We start from the raw sequence: 15,567 nt of genomic DNA, 5'->3' as shown, positions 1-15,567 counted from the left end.
AGGACATGCACAGAGGAGTGGCAGAGGCCTAAATTCATCAGGCAGAGGTCACAGCAGACTAGGGGCGAGTGACAGCAGGAGTCGCAGCGAGAGGCTTGAGCTCCCGGTATCAGCTAGCGGTTGTGTCTCGACAAGCAACCCATCTGCAGTCATCAATTGGTTAACACAGTCATCCACTTCATCACAAGTGACATCTGATACCCCCAGTCAACAGTCTGTGGGTTCCTCAGACACAACCCTTAGTTGGCATGGACCGGGAGCAGTCCTTGTCCTCCCATTGCCTTTGTCCTATGCTGTTCCTTCCCCTAAATAAGTATATTCTGCTGTGGGTTCAGCTCCACTATTACGTGAGGACGATCTAATAGAGGACAGTCAGCAGCTACTGCCCAGCCAAGAAGACATCTGCCACTTCCCCCACTAGGCGGGCAAGTAGTGATGAGGAGAGTGACGTGGGAGGCGGTGTTGCCAGGGTTTAAGGTCCTGAAGCAAACACTGTTGAGGAACCTGAGGAGGACATCAGTGACATGCAGACACTGGTTGATGATGATGAAGCTGACCGCAATTGGGAGTGGAACAGGGGTTCCTGGAGATGGCAGCAGTAGCAGTCAATTAGTGCGGACTGTAGGTGGGAAAATCAGCTACTTGGCGGTTTGGCAGTTTGTCATCAAGCATCAGGAGGTTCACATAGCCACATGCATGATATGTCGGCAGAAGGTGAAGCGTGGCCAGGGTCCCAATGTTGGCACCATGGCCCTGCGTCAACATATGCTTCACCACCATAAAGGGCCTGGGAGAACCGTGGCTCCGATGTAATGGTCCACCCTGCTGCATCACACAGTGGCACGCCGCTTCCTCTTTCAGCCAGCCAAGGCTCCACCACCTTAGCCGAAGGGAGCTGTGAGTCATACCCTCCTTCTTTTGCTCCAGAGGCTCCTGCTCCTCCTACTTTTAGTCAGCCATTCCGCCAACTATCCATCAGCGAAGCCATGTCCGAGAGACAACAGTATGCGCCCACTCATCCAATGGCGCAGAAGCTGAATGTGCTCCTGTCCAAGTTGCTGGTGCTGCAGTACCTCCCTTTTCAAGTGGTGGACTCTGCACCTTTCAGAGAACTGATGGCTTGTGCCAAGCCGAGATGGAGAGTGCAAAGCCATCATTTCTTTGCGAAGAAGGCAGTACCAGCCCTGCACAATTTTGTGGAAGAGAAGGTGGGCCAGTCCTTAAGCCTGTTGGTGTGTACCAAAGTGCACGGCAGTGCCGACGTCTGGAGCTGTAACTATGGTCAGGGACAATACATGTTCTTTACGGCTCACTGGGTGAATCTGGTCCCTGCACAGCCACAACACCAACTTGGACATGTCATGCCCTCAGGCCGTTGGTCCTGTGACAGTGTGCGACTCCGCCTCCTCATCCTCCCCCATGTCTCAGCCTCCACTGCCCAGACAAGTCTCAGTGGCCCTTCAGCATACCATGTGTCGGTGTCACGCTGTTCTTCACATGATTTGCTTTGGCAAACAGATTCACACAGGGAAGAACCGGTAATAGTAATTCGTAAAGAAATCGAAGCATGACTTACTCCACGAAAACTGAAAATGGGAACCATGGTGACTGACAACGGGAAGGACATCTTGCATGCGATGCAACTGGGAAGGCTGAGCCATGCGCCCTGCATGGCACACGTGTTCAATCTGGTTGTAAAGCAGTTCCTGAAGTGTTCCCCCCATTTGCAAGACATCCTAACAATGGGAAGCAAACTTTGCATGCACTTCAGCTACTTGTACACCACAAAGCATACCCTCTTTGAGCTGCAGTGTCAGAACGGAATCCTCCAACATAGTCTAATTTGTATCATTTCCATACGTTGGAATTCCACCCCCCCCATATGTTGGACCAACTGTACAAACAGAGAAAAGCCATCATGGATTTCTTGATGATCCAAGCGGATAGGGGTACTCCCTTGTGTAACTTCAATGTGAACCAGTGGTAGCTCATACATGACACCTGCCGTTTGCTCAGGCCCTATGAGGAAGCCACAATATTAGTAAATCACCAGGATTAGGGGATGAATGACGTAATTCCACTGCTTCATTTCTTACAACACATATTGGAAACGATGGCTGGCACAACGAAAGCTGGCACGTGGCACCTACATCTCATGGCCACATGAGCCCTGTGGGGGCTGAACTGGAGGAGGGGGAGGGGCACAGTGAAGCACAGTTTAGGTTTTGCAATTGGGCAGGTTTTTTTTTTGTAATCTGACAGGAGAGGAGCAGGAGAAGCCAGAGGAGCTATAGGGTTATTAGGAAGGGGAGACAGAGGACCCAGATACACCATGGCAGTATGCAGTGGAGATGGAGGCAGGGAGTCCCACCGAGTCACTTGCACAAATGGCAGGATGCATGCTCACATGCTTGCGTAATGACAGCCGAATTGTCACCATTCGGTAGCGGGATGACTTCTGGATCTCCACCTTATTGGACCCTCGCTAACGCCACAAAATAGGGGCCATTTTTACACCCACTGAGAGGGAGGAGAAAGTGACCTACTACAGAGGTATCCTATGTATTCAGTTGGCTGATGCCTATCTGCGCCATTGTCCATCCTCTCACAGGTCTGAATCGGGGGGGCCCCTGCACTCACCTTCCACTGCCATGGCTGCTGGGGAGGGGTGGGGTGGCAGCAGCAATACTAGCTCCATCAGCAGCAGCCTGAGTCTACAGTTGCTGATGAGTGAAGAAACTCATCAGCAGCAGGTAAACCTGGAGCAGGACCTGAACCAACAGGTGGTGGTATACCTTGACATGTTCATGCCAACAAACCTTGAAGATATAGTGATGAGTGGCATTGGCCATATTCGAATATTCGAAGGAGGGGGGGGGGGGGTTACAGTGTGTAACTCCAGTAGTAAGGTAATTACATGAGGAGGGGGTTTGTTACAGTGTGTCACCCCAGTAGTAAGATAATGACATGAGAAGGTGGTTTGACACAGTGTGTCATCCCAGTAATAAGGTGATTACATGTGGTAAAGTAATTACATAAGGAGGGGGTTTGTTACAGTGTGTAACTCCAGTAGTAAGTTAATTACATGAGGGGGGGGGGGGGTGTTACAGTGTGTCATCCCAGTAATGAGGTGGGGGTTTGTTACAGTGTGCAACTCCAGTTGTAAGGTAATTACATGAGGAGGGGGTTTGTTACAGTGTGTAACTCCAGTAGTAAGGTAATTACATGAGGAGGAGGTTTGTTACAGTGTGTCACCCCAGTGGTAAAGGAATTACATGAGGAGGTGTTCATTTCAGTGCATCACCCCAGTAGTTAGGTAATTACGTGAAGAGGAGGTTTGTTACAGTGCATCACCCCAGTAGTAAGGAGATTACATGAGGAGGAGGTTTGTTACAGTGCATCACCCCAATAGTAAGGAGATTACATGAGGAGGAGGTTTGTTACAGCCACAGTAGTAAGGTGAGGAGTGTCAAAGGGTGGAGCCAGTAGGAGGAGTCAAGGAGGCAGCAAAATTAGCTTTTGCCTAAAAATCCTTGTACCAACCCTAGTGGGGATCACATGACCCTGCTGCAATAATGAAAGGGCTAAATATGTATAGATGCTACTGAGCTGAGAAGAATTAGTTAAAATAGCAAACTACACTGAAAAGATCTTACAATGAAAAATCATAAATAAATACCGGGATATATATATATATATATATATATATATATATATATATATATATATATATCTATGTGTGTGTGTGTGTGTCCCTGGTGGATTGTTATGTCATAGGAAACAGCTAGATTAGGGCTTCATACATGACCTCCTACACAAAATGTATAATCAAAAATAACTTCATTGACTATAGTTAAAATAACAATTTTATTGTATCCACTAAAAACAAGGTAAGACATGGAAAACACACGGGAAGAAACTCCCACGGGTTAAACTGGAACAAAAGGGCGTCACTACCTGCTGTCACATGTAATCATAGTACATCATGTGCAAATGAGGGGCAGTGGACATTAGTCTTTAAACATATAAAAGAGCAAGCATAAAATACAAACCCAATGAAAAAGTTTCAAAAATGTGAGAAATACAAGAAAGTGGAGCATGAGTGACTTTTTCATTAGGTTTGTATTTTATGCTTGCTCTTTTATATGTCTAGAGACTAGTATCCGTTTACTTACATGCAATGCATATTTCTGCCACTGATTTGTACATGGTGTACTATGATTACATGTGACCGCAGGTAGAGATGCCCTTTTGTTCCAGTTCCCCCCTGTGGGAGTTTCTTCCCATATGTTTTCCATGTCTTACCTTGTTTTTAATGGATACAATAAAATTGTTATTTTTAACTATAGTAAATTACTCCAAAAGTTCTTTTTTGATTATACGTATGAGCCAAGATGAAGCAAATTGCACTGAACTAACAGGTGGTAGGATAACTTTGCATGTTTAAAATTGTCAGTGTTTCTTAAAAACTTTGCTATAATTGGAAATAAACTAATCAGATAACATACCTGAAACTGATGAAAAACTTGTAAATGAGGCATTCTGAGGACTTCCTGATGTCCAGGACATCCCAGTGGGTGTAGCTATCATGTCCAGTTCATCAAAGGCCTTCTGGATACCATTACAAAATTCTGAGGTTTGGGATCTTGTATCAATGTCACCCACACTGCTAGACTCTGGAAAGGATAGATGGAAAAATGATATTAAATTAAGTATAGAAACCAGCTAATGGCTAAATAATAAACCGGTAGATAGACAGCTCTCACCTCCCACTGGACACAGGTGTGCACGGGACTGGCAGAAGCGCAACCGCCCAATGCAGCAAACAAGGTAGGACGTCCAGCACACAGTATCCCTTGCAATGTGGTTTATTGGCATAAAAACAGATACATGAACAGAACAGAGCGTAATCCTACGCGTTTCGGGTGACAAGACCCTTAGTCATGGCATAATGATCCGAATACATACAAGAGATTGTCAGGAGACCCTACCCTCGCCTGCCAAAAAGATTTAGGCCGCTTACTAGATGATGGAGTACAACGGGGAGTCAGAGTCAAAATGAGAGATTATCTATTTTTCCAGCACCCTGTCACCCCAGTCTTCCACTCTCTCCCCAAGGTCCATAAAGGGGTTTTTCCTCCTCCCCTACGCCCCATTGTGGCCGGCATTGGATCCTTAGGAGAGAGACTGGGAGAGTGGGTACACAGTTTTTTACAACCTCTTGTTTCCATCTCCCCCACATATATTCGGGATACTAAACACACCTTACAAATTATGGATGGATTGCAGTGGCAGGATAATTTCTCCTGGGCAACGTGCGATGTCACTGCATTTTACCCATCTATCCCTTGGGGTGAGGGCTTACAGGCACTTTCCAGGCATATGGACTTATACAGCAGATACTCCCCTGATCTGAAGCTTTTTATTTTGGAGGCCACTGAATTTTTGTTGAAGAATAATTTTTTCATGTTTAATGGCTGTTTTTTTCTTCAGATTAGGGGAGCGTCTATGGGCGCAAAATATTCTTTTGCAAATATTTATATGTCCCAGTGGGAAGAAACGCACATTTTCTCCATATCTAACCCCTTTTATAATTCCATAAAATGGATAGGAAGGTATATTGATGACCTCATTGCAATATGGAGGGACACTGAGCCAAGATTTTGGGAATTTGTGCATTATATCAATGAGAACCATTTAAATCTCAAATTCACTGCATCTTTTTCACGACTGAGTATTCCATTTCTAGATGTCAGATTATCCTCAGAAGGACTGCATGTTGTTTCTTCTCCATTTCGCAAAGAAATTGCAGGCAACACTATTCTGCAGGCAACATCTTGCCATCCCCATCATGTTACAGCCAATATTCTGTACGGGGAGTGGTGTCAGTTGCGCCGGAACTGCACTAAGAATGACACATACGAAGTGGAGTCTGAACAACTGCATAACAGACTGAGGGGCTATGATGACAAATTACTTAAAATAGCCAAAGACAGGGCGGATAAGTTAAATAGAGAGTCACTCATTGTACACACAGACAAACGCAAGGAGACACAAAAAAGTGGTGAGTCTGCTCCTTTTTTCATCACCCAGTACAGCAGACAGTATAATCAGATGGGACGGATCATGAGGAAATATCTTCCAATATTGTATCAGGATCCGATCCTAGGTAAGATTGCATCTGCAGGTTTCAAAATGGTCTCAAAACGAGGCCCTTCTTTGGGAAATAAACTGTCACCCAGTATGTTTGGCACTAGTGCACCTTCTAGTAATCCAACCTCGCTACACAGTCCAAGTAACTGGAAATGCGGTCATAACACGTGTGTCACCTGTAAACACATGCATGCATCGAGGGAGTTCAGGTCATATAGTAACAACCAACAATATTGTATTAAAGAATACATTAATTGTAATTCGAAATACGTGGTATATTTGACCTCCTGCGAGACATGCATGTGTCAATATGTAGGATGTACGTCCACACCATTGAAAGTGAGAATCAGACGACATTTGTCTGACTGTACAGATTTACAGTTTAACATCTCAGCACTATCCAAACATTTTAGGGATGTACATCAGGGCAATACAGAGTCCTTCAGAGTGGTAGGAATAGAACGTGTCAAAAAAATGTCACGGGGTGGTGATTTAAGGAGATCTCTCTTAAACCGGGAGTCCTATTAGATTTTTCTACTGGGCACCCGGCAACCAGCTGGCCTTAACTTAAGACATGATCTTATCCTTACATATTAATATACCATGTCCTTTACCACGCTGTGCGCCCATGACATAGTGCTCCAATGCCAACTGCAACATTATTTAGCATAGTCATTATATGGGTTGCATTGGGTTTATTATATTGGAGTTCTGTGCCCCGGATGCACAGTGTGAATCAGATCATACACGTAGAAATTTTTATGGGTAAACCTCATTATGACATTATTCATCCATTTATGACATAACTCATTTGGAAAAGATAGTATTTATGTCCTGCCATGTTAATTTTCATCTTTGCCTTTATGAATGTAATTTAAAATATTTGTAATCCAGTGCCATGTTTTACTTCCATCTGCGGAGGAAGTCACATGACCAATTGCTATACTATAAATTGTTTTACTACATGGTGTGTTTTATGCCATGACTAAGGGTCTTGTCACCCAAAACGTGTAGGCTTACGCTCTGTTCTGTTCATGTATCTGTTTTTATGCCAATAAACCACATTGCAACGGATACTGTGTGCTGGACATCCTACCTTAATGGCTAAATAATAAACTGTCTATCATTGCACAAACCCAACCTTCCACATTACTTTCTATTAGTATACTGTATACAATTCTATTAATATATTATTTAAATCAGTGTGTGTATGTATGTGTGTGTTCTTTCATCAATGAACACCTGATTTCAACCACTATTTTGTCCACTGATGTTTTTGTTGTTTATATGTTTTCATGTATTATATTTAACATTCTGGGGTCTTCCCACCACAGTCCACTTGAAGTATTTCATTCAAAGTTGTATCACTGGAGGATTGTTCCCATCCTTACAAAATAAATCCCCTTCTCTCAATCATAGGACTTTTGTTTTCATTGGACTATTTCCAAGTCGAATATAGCCCCCCCCCCCCCCCCCCCCAAAAAAAAAAAAAGTAGACTAATAAATAAACATTATGTTGTGCTTCTTAAACCACTTAAAGATGTTATTCACCATAAAGTGACTGTCGTACATACCTGCCAGACAGCAATGGACAGGCTTAGGAAGGATCAGTGCTGGTCTTGGAGCTGAATGGCTAAGTTATGAGATTTCCATAATGCTGAGGCTAGCTTTTTGAGTAACTGCTATTTCCTGTTGGAGTTCCTTCCCTCCAACTACAAGTATTATTCCTTGTTTGTAAGTGTGAGGTCACTTTTCTCCCTCCCACACATCAGCCACCCTACCAAATCAAACTCACCTGTGCTGCCTTCCGTGCAATAGACCAGTGTTTTCTGACCTGGGTGCCTCCAGCTGTTGCAAAGCTACAATTCTTGCAGAATGATCTCCCTCCCACCCAGTGGTTGCTCCACCCATTGAAGCAAAGACAGGCTACCTTTCATCAGTGGTAGCATGATTGGCAGTCAGCATGGTGGCAGAAGTGGAAAATCTAGAGCCAAACAAGCCCAGGGAAGACCACCTGTTCACGGCAGCCTACCTTCCCCGGAGGTAGTGGAACAGGGGTTTCTGGAGATGGCTGCATTAGCAGTCAATTAGTGCAGACTGTTGGTGGGAAAATCATCTACTCGGCGGTGTGACAATTTTTCATTAAGCATCCGGAGGAGGTTCACATAGCCACATGCAAGATATGTTGACAGAAGGTAAAGCGTGGCCAGGGTCCCAATGTTGGCACCACGGCGCTGCGTCAACATATGCTTCGCCACCATAAAGTGGCCTGGGAGAACCATGGTTCCGATGTAGTAATCAAGCCTGCTGCATCACACAGTGGCACGCCGCTCCCTCTTTCAGCCCGCCAAGGCTCCACCACCTTAGCCGAAGGGAGTTGTGAGTCATATCCTCCTCCTGTTGCTCCAGATGCTCCTGCTCTCATACTTTTAGTCAGCCATCCCGTCAACAATCCATCGGCGAAGCCATATCCAAGAGACAACAGTATGCGCCCAATCAGCCAATGGCCCAGAAGCTGAAAGTGCTCCTGTCCAAGTTGCTGGTGTGCAGTCCCTCCATTTTCAAGTGGTGGATTCTGCACCTTTCAGAGAACTGATGGCTTGTGCCGTGGCGAAGTGGAGAGTGCCAAGCAGTCATTTCTTTGCGAAGGAGGCAGTACCAGCCCTGCACAATTTTGTGGAAGAGAAGGTGAGCCCAGTCCTTGAGCCTGCCAGTGTGTACCAAAGTGCATGCCAGCGCCGATGTCTGGAGCTATAACTATGGTCAGGGACAATACATATCCTTAACAGCTCATTAGGTGAATGTGGTTCCTGCACAGCCGCAACACCAACTTGGACAGGTCACGCCGCTTCCTCCTCCACGCTCTCACACTGTTGGTCCTGTGACAGTGTGTGACTTTGCCTCCTCATCCTCCACCGTGTCCTTAGCCTCCACTGCCCAGACATGTCTCAGTGGCCCTTCAGCATACCATGTGTGCAGGGCACGGTGGTGTCACGCTGTTCTTCACATGGTTTGCCTTGGCGAATGGAGTCACACAATGGAGGAACTCGTAAAAGTCATTCGTAAAGAAATCGGAGCATGGCTTACTCCACGAAAACTGGAAATGGGAACCATGGTGACTGACAACAGGAAGAACATCTTGCATGCGCTGCGACTGGGAAGGCTGAGACATGTGCCCTGCATGGCACACGTGTTCAATCTGGTTGTGAAGCAGTTCCTGAAGTGTTCCAACCATTTGCAAGACATCCTAACAATGGGAAGGAAACTTTGCACGCACTTCAGCCACTCGTATACCGCAAAGCACACCCTCCTTGAGCTGCAGCGTCAGAACGGTATCCCCCAACATAGTCTGATTTGTGACGTTGCTACACGTTTGAATTCCACCCTCCATATGTTGGAAACGATGGCTGGTCAGGGCACTGGAGACGAGGCACCTACATCTCACGGCCACATGAGCCCTGTGGGGGCTTAACTGGAGGAGGAGGAGAGGGAGGGGCACAGTATATCACAGTTTAGGTTTTACCAAATGGACGGTTTTCCTAGTAATCTGATAGAAGAGGAGGAGCAGGAGCAGCCAGAGGAACTAGAGGGTTATGAGGAAGGTGAGACAGAGGACCCAGACACACCATGGCAATATGCATTGGAGATGGAGTCCCTCTTGCACAAATGGCACGATGCATGTTCACATGCTTGCGTAGTGGCAGCCAAATTGTCACCATTCGGCAGCAGGATGACTTTTGGATTTCCACCTTTTTGGACCCTCGCTACCGCCACAAAATAGGGGCCTTTTTTAAACCCACTGAGAGGGAGGACAAAGGGACCTACTACAGAGGCATCCTATGTAGTCAGTTGGCCGATGCCGATCGGCGTCATCGTCCATTCTCTCGCAGGTCTGAATCAGGAGGCCCCATGCACTCACCTTCCACTGCCATAGCTGCTGGGGAGGGGTGGGGTGGCAGCAGCAGTACCAGCTCCATCAGCAGAAGCCTGAGTCTACAGTCACTGATGAGTAGCTTTCTTCACCCGCATAGTGAAGCAACGCATCAGCTTCATGTCATCAGTGGTGGCATACCTTGACATGCCCATGCCAACACACCTTGAAGATCTGCTGGACATTTGGGCAGCCAAACTTGAATTGTGGCCGCAACTAGTAGAGTTTGCCCTGGAAAAGCTGTCCTGTCTGGCCAGTGTTGTGCCATCAGAGCGGCTGTTTAGTGCGGCGGTGGCCATAGTCACCCCAAGAACTCGTCTGTCCACGAAAAATTTGGAGAGACTGACCCTTGTGAAGATGAATCAGGCATGGATCAGCCAGGATTTCCAACCACCAATGCCTGATGCATCAGAGTAGATTGACCATGGTGCCACACCAACACTTCACAAATATGGATAGTGCCAAACAGATTCAAGGCGCTGCTCCCCAGTTACAAACATTGCTCCGCATCAGACCTGGGCCTAAAACATTGTTATGGTAGCACTAGCTACCATAACTCTTCACTTTAAATTTCAAACTTCATCTTTTAATCTTAGGGATTGTGAAGCTCTAGTGTCTACTCATGCTGCTGCCAGCTCCAGGCTGTGTCATTCAGCAACTATATGATCTCCTCATGCTGCCAACACCTCCACGTAGTGACATTTAGCCACTATATGGTCTCCTCATGCTTCAGCCACCTCCAGGCTGTGCCATTCAAACACTCTATGGTCTCCTCATGCTGCAGCCAACTCCAGGCTGTGCCATTCAGCCACTATATGGTCACCTCATGCTGCCAACACCTCCACGCTGTGTCATTCAGCCACTATATGGTCTCCTCATGCTTCAGCCACATCTAAGCTGTGTCATTCAGCCACTATATGGTCTCCTCATGCTGCCAACACCTCCATGCTGTGTCATTCAGCCACTATATGGTCTCCTCATACTGATGCCACCTCCAGGCTCTGTCATTGTGCGACTCTGCGGCAGTGATTCTAATAGCGATACCTGTAATCTGCATGTCATAATGAATAACAGTATTTTTTCACTACCCCAGCACACTCCATATACGTGTTAGAACAAAGCAAAGTGTTCTACACCCCTATTGAGGCTTTCTGTAGGCCAGAAATAGCAGTTTTTAATATAGATTTGCCGCAAATAAATTCGACCAGAAAAAAAGAATTCAGAAAATTCGGTGAATCAGGCTAATTGAATTTTTCTAAAGTTCGCTCATCTCTAAAAGCAATTGAAAAACATATTGTTTTTGCATGCTTTGTAACATATCAAAAGTTATTGTATCTGAAAGTGCCCATTTAATAGGCTATTTGAGAATACATTTTGTTTGTGAACTCATATGGCAAAACCTAGAATTAACCTTTGCCTTGGGTACTTGCTTCAACCCAGATCCTTCCTGACCCTAATTTCTTTGGAATATAAAAGTTATCTGTCCATTATTAGCCGGACATGTGCAGCTTTACTTGATATACAGGAAGATATATATCATCTTTCACTTAGTGTTCTTCATTCAACCAGTCATAACTGCTAAATGGGATTTCACAATTACAGTAAATAGTAAATGAGTTTGGAATATTAGTTAGAACTCTTAGAACTGGTTAGAAGTATTAAATGTGTCATAGTCGTAAGCATAAAGTATGAACCAAGATTCTTCATTTGTCAGTTTCCAGTCTTGTGTGAGCAGAATTAAAGATGATGTGAAGGAGGGCATTACCAAACGTAATGAAAAGCAAACATTATGCGCAGCAGTATCCCGAAGAGATGTGCCACTCTGCTGGGAAAATTCAAGACAAAAGCACGAAGTGGCAAGACAGTTCAAAGCATATTGCACCTGTCAAAAAGTCTGTCATCTTCTATAGAAGTGTATCATTCTATGAATCAATAGGAAACTCAGTCAAAGTCACTCAAAACACACACTACTTTGTTTCCTGCCTCTAGTCAACTCCCCCATGTGAACGCCATTTAACACCATGTAAAAGATGGCCAAAAAGAGCCAGACAAAAAGAAGGTCTCCCTCATTGTCAAGGACAGTTACACTTTAAAGGTGATGCTGAAAAAAGGTTAAAATGGGTCAACAAGCAACTATGGAACATGGGTGTTTCACCAAAAAAGCGCAAAAAAGTAAAACAATGAAGTCTGAATTCATTAAGAGGTAAATAAATAAGGAATAAATACATACATATAAAGCCTCTGCAAAGTGGTGCTTTTGTTTTGGAGGACTGTTGTCATATGTGTAATACCCAAATACTCGTATAACACTTCACATCCCAAATATTATTTACTGGGAACCTGCACACTACAAATGGATTGTAAAAAGAAGATTTTAGCAACCATGCAACCCTAAAAGACAGCATGTGTTATGTATGTTTTTTTTTTGCTTTATCATGCATTATTATTACTGTATATGAACTTTGGAAAAATGAAGAGTTGTCTGCATTTAAGAGACTTAAAAGTTGAGTATTTGTAGCTGTAAGACCAACATGGATAAAATTTAAATCTTGTTCACATATTAGTAATAATAGGAAAGACAAAGGGTAAAACAATTGTCTGTATGGAACACTTACACATAGATATCTAGGAATAAAATTTCTTTAAATATTAAATATTCCTACTGCCTATGGGCTAAGTAAATCATTGTTTCCCATTTGTTAACAGAAGTTTCAACTTTATACTAATTTATATATTTGTGCTGGGGCAGGCTTTATCCATGACCACAGGCAGCTCTGGAGAAAAACACCGGTTAAAAGGAAACATTTTTAGGCAGCTCTGGAGAAAAACATTGGTTAAAGGAAAATTTTACCCATAAATAATTTGTACCATGCACATTCATATGTAAATACTATGTACATGTGTATGTTACTTAGGTACATTTAGCACTGACTGAGAGAAGGACATCCAGGTAGGGACAATAGAGAAACTCCAGAAGGGGTAGGTGTTGTGTAGAGAAGTTTACCTGAATGTCCGGTTTTGTAAGAGCAGATACATATTTTAAAGGGAATCTGTCAGCTCTAGGTCATGCTCCAAGACCAAGAGTCAAAGAGGATGTCCTGAGCTGCAGCATGCATGCTCTTTCCCTCCCCCACCCCTCTTTGCCTTAAAGGGGTATTCCAGGATTTATTTTTATTTGACTATGCTACAGGGACTGTAAAGTTAGTGTAGTTCATAACATAGTGTCTGTACCTGTGTGTGATGGTTTTCTCACAATTCTTATGTGATTTTCACCCCAATATTTATTTTTAAGAGCATACAAAATGACTGTTGTCTCAGATTTTTCACAGGTTGCAAAGTGGCCGAGACCTGACTCACTAGTCAGCTGATGACAGGGAGCCTGCCTGTCTGCTTCAATGGGTGGAGGGATCGCTTGGTGGGAGAGAGATCGATCTGCAACTATTGCAACAGCTGTAGGCACCCTGATTGAAAACCACAGGTCTTTTGGATGGATGCAGCTCATTTATGTTTCAATGGGTGGGGTGGCTGATGTGTGGGAGGGAAATGGAATTATGGGATTTGAAGTCAAAAAAAGAAAACTGAAACAGGAAATACAGTTCAAAAAAAGCTATCCACAGTGTTATGGTAATCTCACAACATAGCCATTTAGCCCCAAGACAAGTGCAGATCCTTCCTAAGCATGTCAATTACTGCCTGCCAGGTACGTACTAAAATAACCCCTTTAACTGATTGCCATTCATGGCTTGGCTTTCAGCACTGAGCTGTGCACTTCAATCAGACAATAAAGCGATTGGGGAATGGAGGAGTTGTGTATCCTGTGGCTCAGCACAGCTTCTTTGACAGTTGGGCTCTGAGCATGATCTAGAACTGACAGATGAGGTAATAAATTATCTTATTTGACTATATAACAATCCAATCAGTGCTTGCTTAAAGGGGGAGTCCGGGGAACTAGAACTTATCAGACACTAATAACCTATCCACAGGATAAGGGAAAAGTGTCTGATCGAGGGGGTCCCACCTCTGGGTCTCCAGTACAGGGCACCCTCCACTTACCGGTCCTCAACTCCTTCCTGGATGAGCACAAGTGATGGCCTGTTCAGCCAATCACCAGCTATGGTGGGACATACCTTTGGCTGGTGATTAGCTGATTGAGCCATCACTTGCACTCTTTTAGAAAGGTAGGGGTCGGAGCACGCTGAGGATGGGTAGGTGGACAGGGCCCTCTGCAGGAGAGCATGGGAGGGTCCCAGTGATCCTACAAACCCCCTCCCTTGCGATCAGACATTTATAATTGTCTGATATGTTCAGTACACTAGAATCTAAACATATCTTATCTCCTACCCACACCTCACCCCAAAAAAGTTTGCATTATGTTTGGGCAGAACAGCTGACAAATAGGTTTTTGCCTGTCTGTCAACATTGGAAATATGTTTAAACAGGGCAGTAACTATACAAACCATCGCTCCTGATCATCGACGTGTGAAAATGGGCTTTTCCATAAAGGCGTACTGCAGCCGAAATGAACTTATCTTCATCCCCCCTCAATCTCTGGGAAAGGACCAAGTCTCGCTCAGTTGGAAGCATGCGTTGTCTACCGCTAGATGGCACGTACTCCACACTCAGAGCCGGGGCTCGTTTCGGAGATCACAGGGCGGTCAGATCCCCTGCGATCAGCTACATATCCCCTATCCTGTGGATGGGAGTAAGTTCATTTCGGCTGCAGTACCCCTTTAATGGACATATGTAAATTAATTACTTGTTACTCCACCGGCTGTCCGGGCATGCTGGGGGTTGTAGTTTTGTAACCGATAGAAGTCTATCTGAGAGATCAAGGATCTAGAAGAAAGAAAGTTTCTACACCAATATAGACGGAGGTTCTTTACTGTAAGAGCAGTGAGACGATGGAACTCTCTGCCAGGGGAAGTGGTCATGGTTAACGTGGGAAACATTTCTGGAGTGTAATATTATAGGATATAGACACTAGATTCTAGTCACTAGATTTAAAGTTGGGAAAAAAAATATTTTCTCCCTTAGATAAGAAAAATTGGCTTCTACTTCATGGGTTGTTTTGGACCAACATTGCAGGATAATAGGCTAACCTGGATGAAAATGTGTCCTTTTTTCATTCACATTTGGACCCTATGGTCTGAGCAGACTCAAAAGGTCTCTTTGAATATTATAAATAGGGAAAAGGAAGGAGGAAACTCCAGCCAGCTCACCCTGACCGGACCAGATGGAGCACGGATCCAGGTGCTGGACACCACTGAGCAATGTAGAAGAACAAAGGAGGTAGGATCCAGCTCTTGATGCAAATAAAATCCGTTTATTGTAGGCAAACAGGAACAAGAGGGTAGTTACCCGTTTCAAGCGTCAAACGCTCTTCGTCATATGCGTAACTACCCTCTTGTTCCTGTTTGTCTACAATAAACTGATTTTATTTGCATCAAGAGCTGGATCCTACTTCCTTTGTTCTTCTCCAATAT

At 44.5% G+C, this 15,567-nt stretch overlaps 1 protein-coding gene across 10 annotated transcripts in view; it reads right to left on the bottom strand.

The window, feature by feature from the left end:
• LOC130369371 (uncharacterized) overlaps positions 1-15,567 on the bottom strand; it is a 367,785-nt gene that overhangs the window by 183,447 nt on the left and 168,771 nt on the right. For all 10 annotated transcript variants that reach the window (XM_056574542.1, XM_056574545.1, XM_056574543.1 and 7 more), the window contains one exon: positions 4,509-4,676. In XM_056574542.1, the coding sequence (XP_056430517.1) occupies positions 4,509-4,676 (168 nt within the window). The remainder of the gene's footprint in view (positions 1-4,508; positions 4,677-15,567) is intronic.

Source organism: Hyla sarda, chromosome 4 (genome assembly GCF_029499605.1).
Source record: "Hyla sarda isolate aHylSar1 chromosome 4, aHylSar1.hap1, whole genome shotgun sequence".
Classification (NCBI taxonomy): Eukaryota; Metazoa; Chordata; class Amphibia; order Anura; family Hylidae; genus Hyla; species Hyla sarda.
This window is presented reverse-complemented; position numbering and strand designations above follow the sequence as displayed.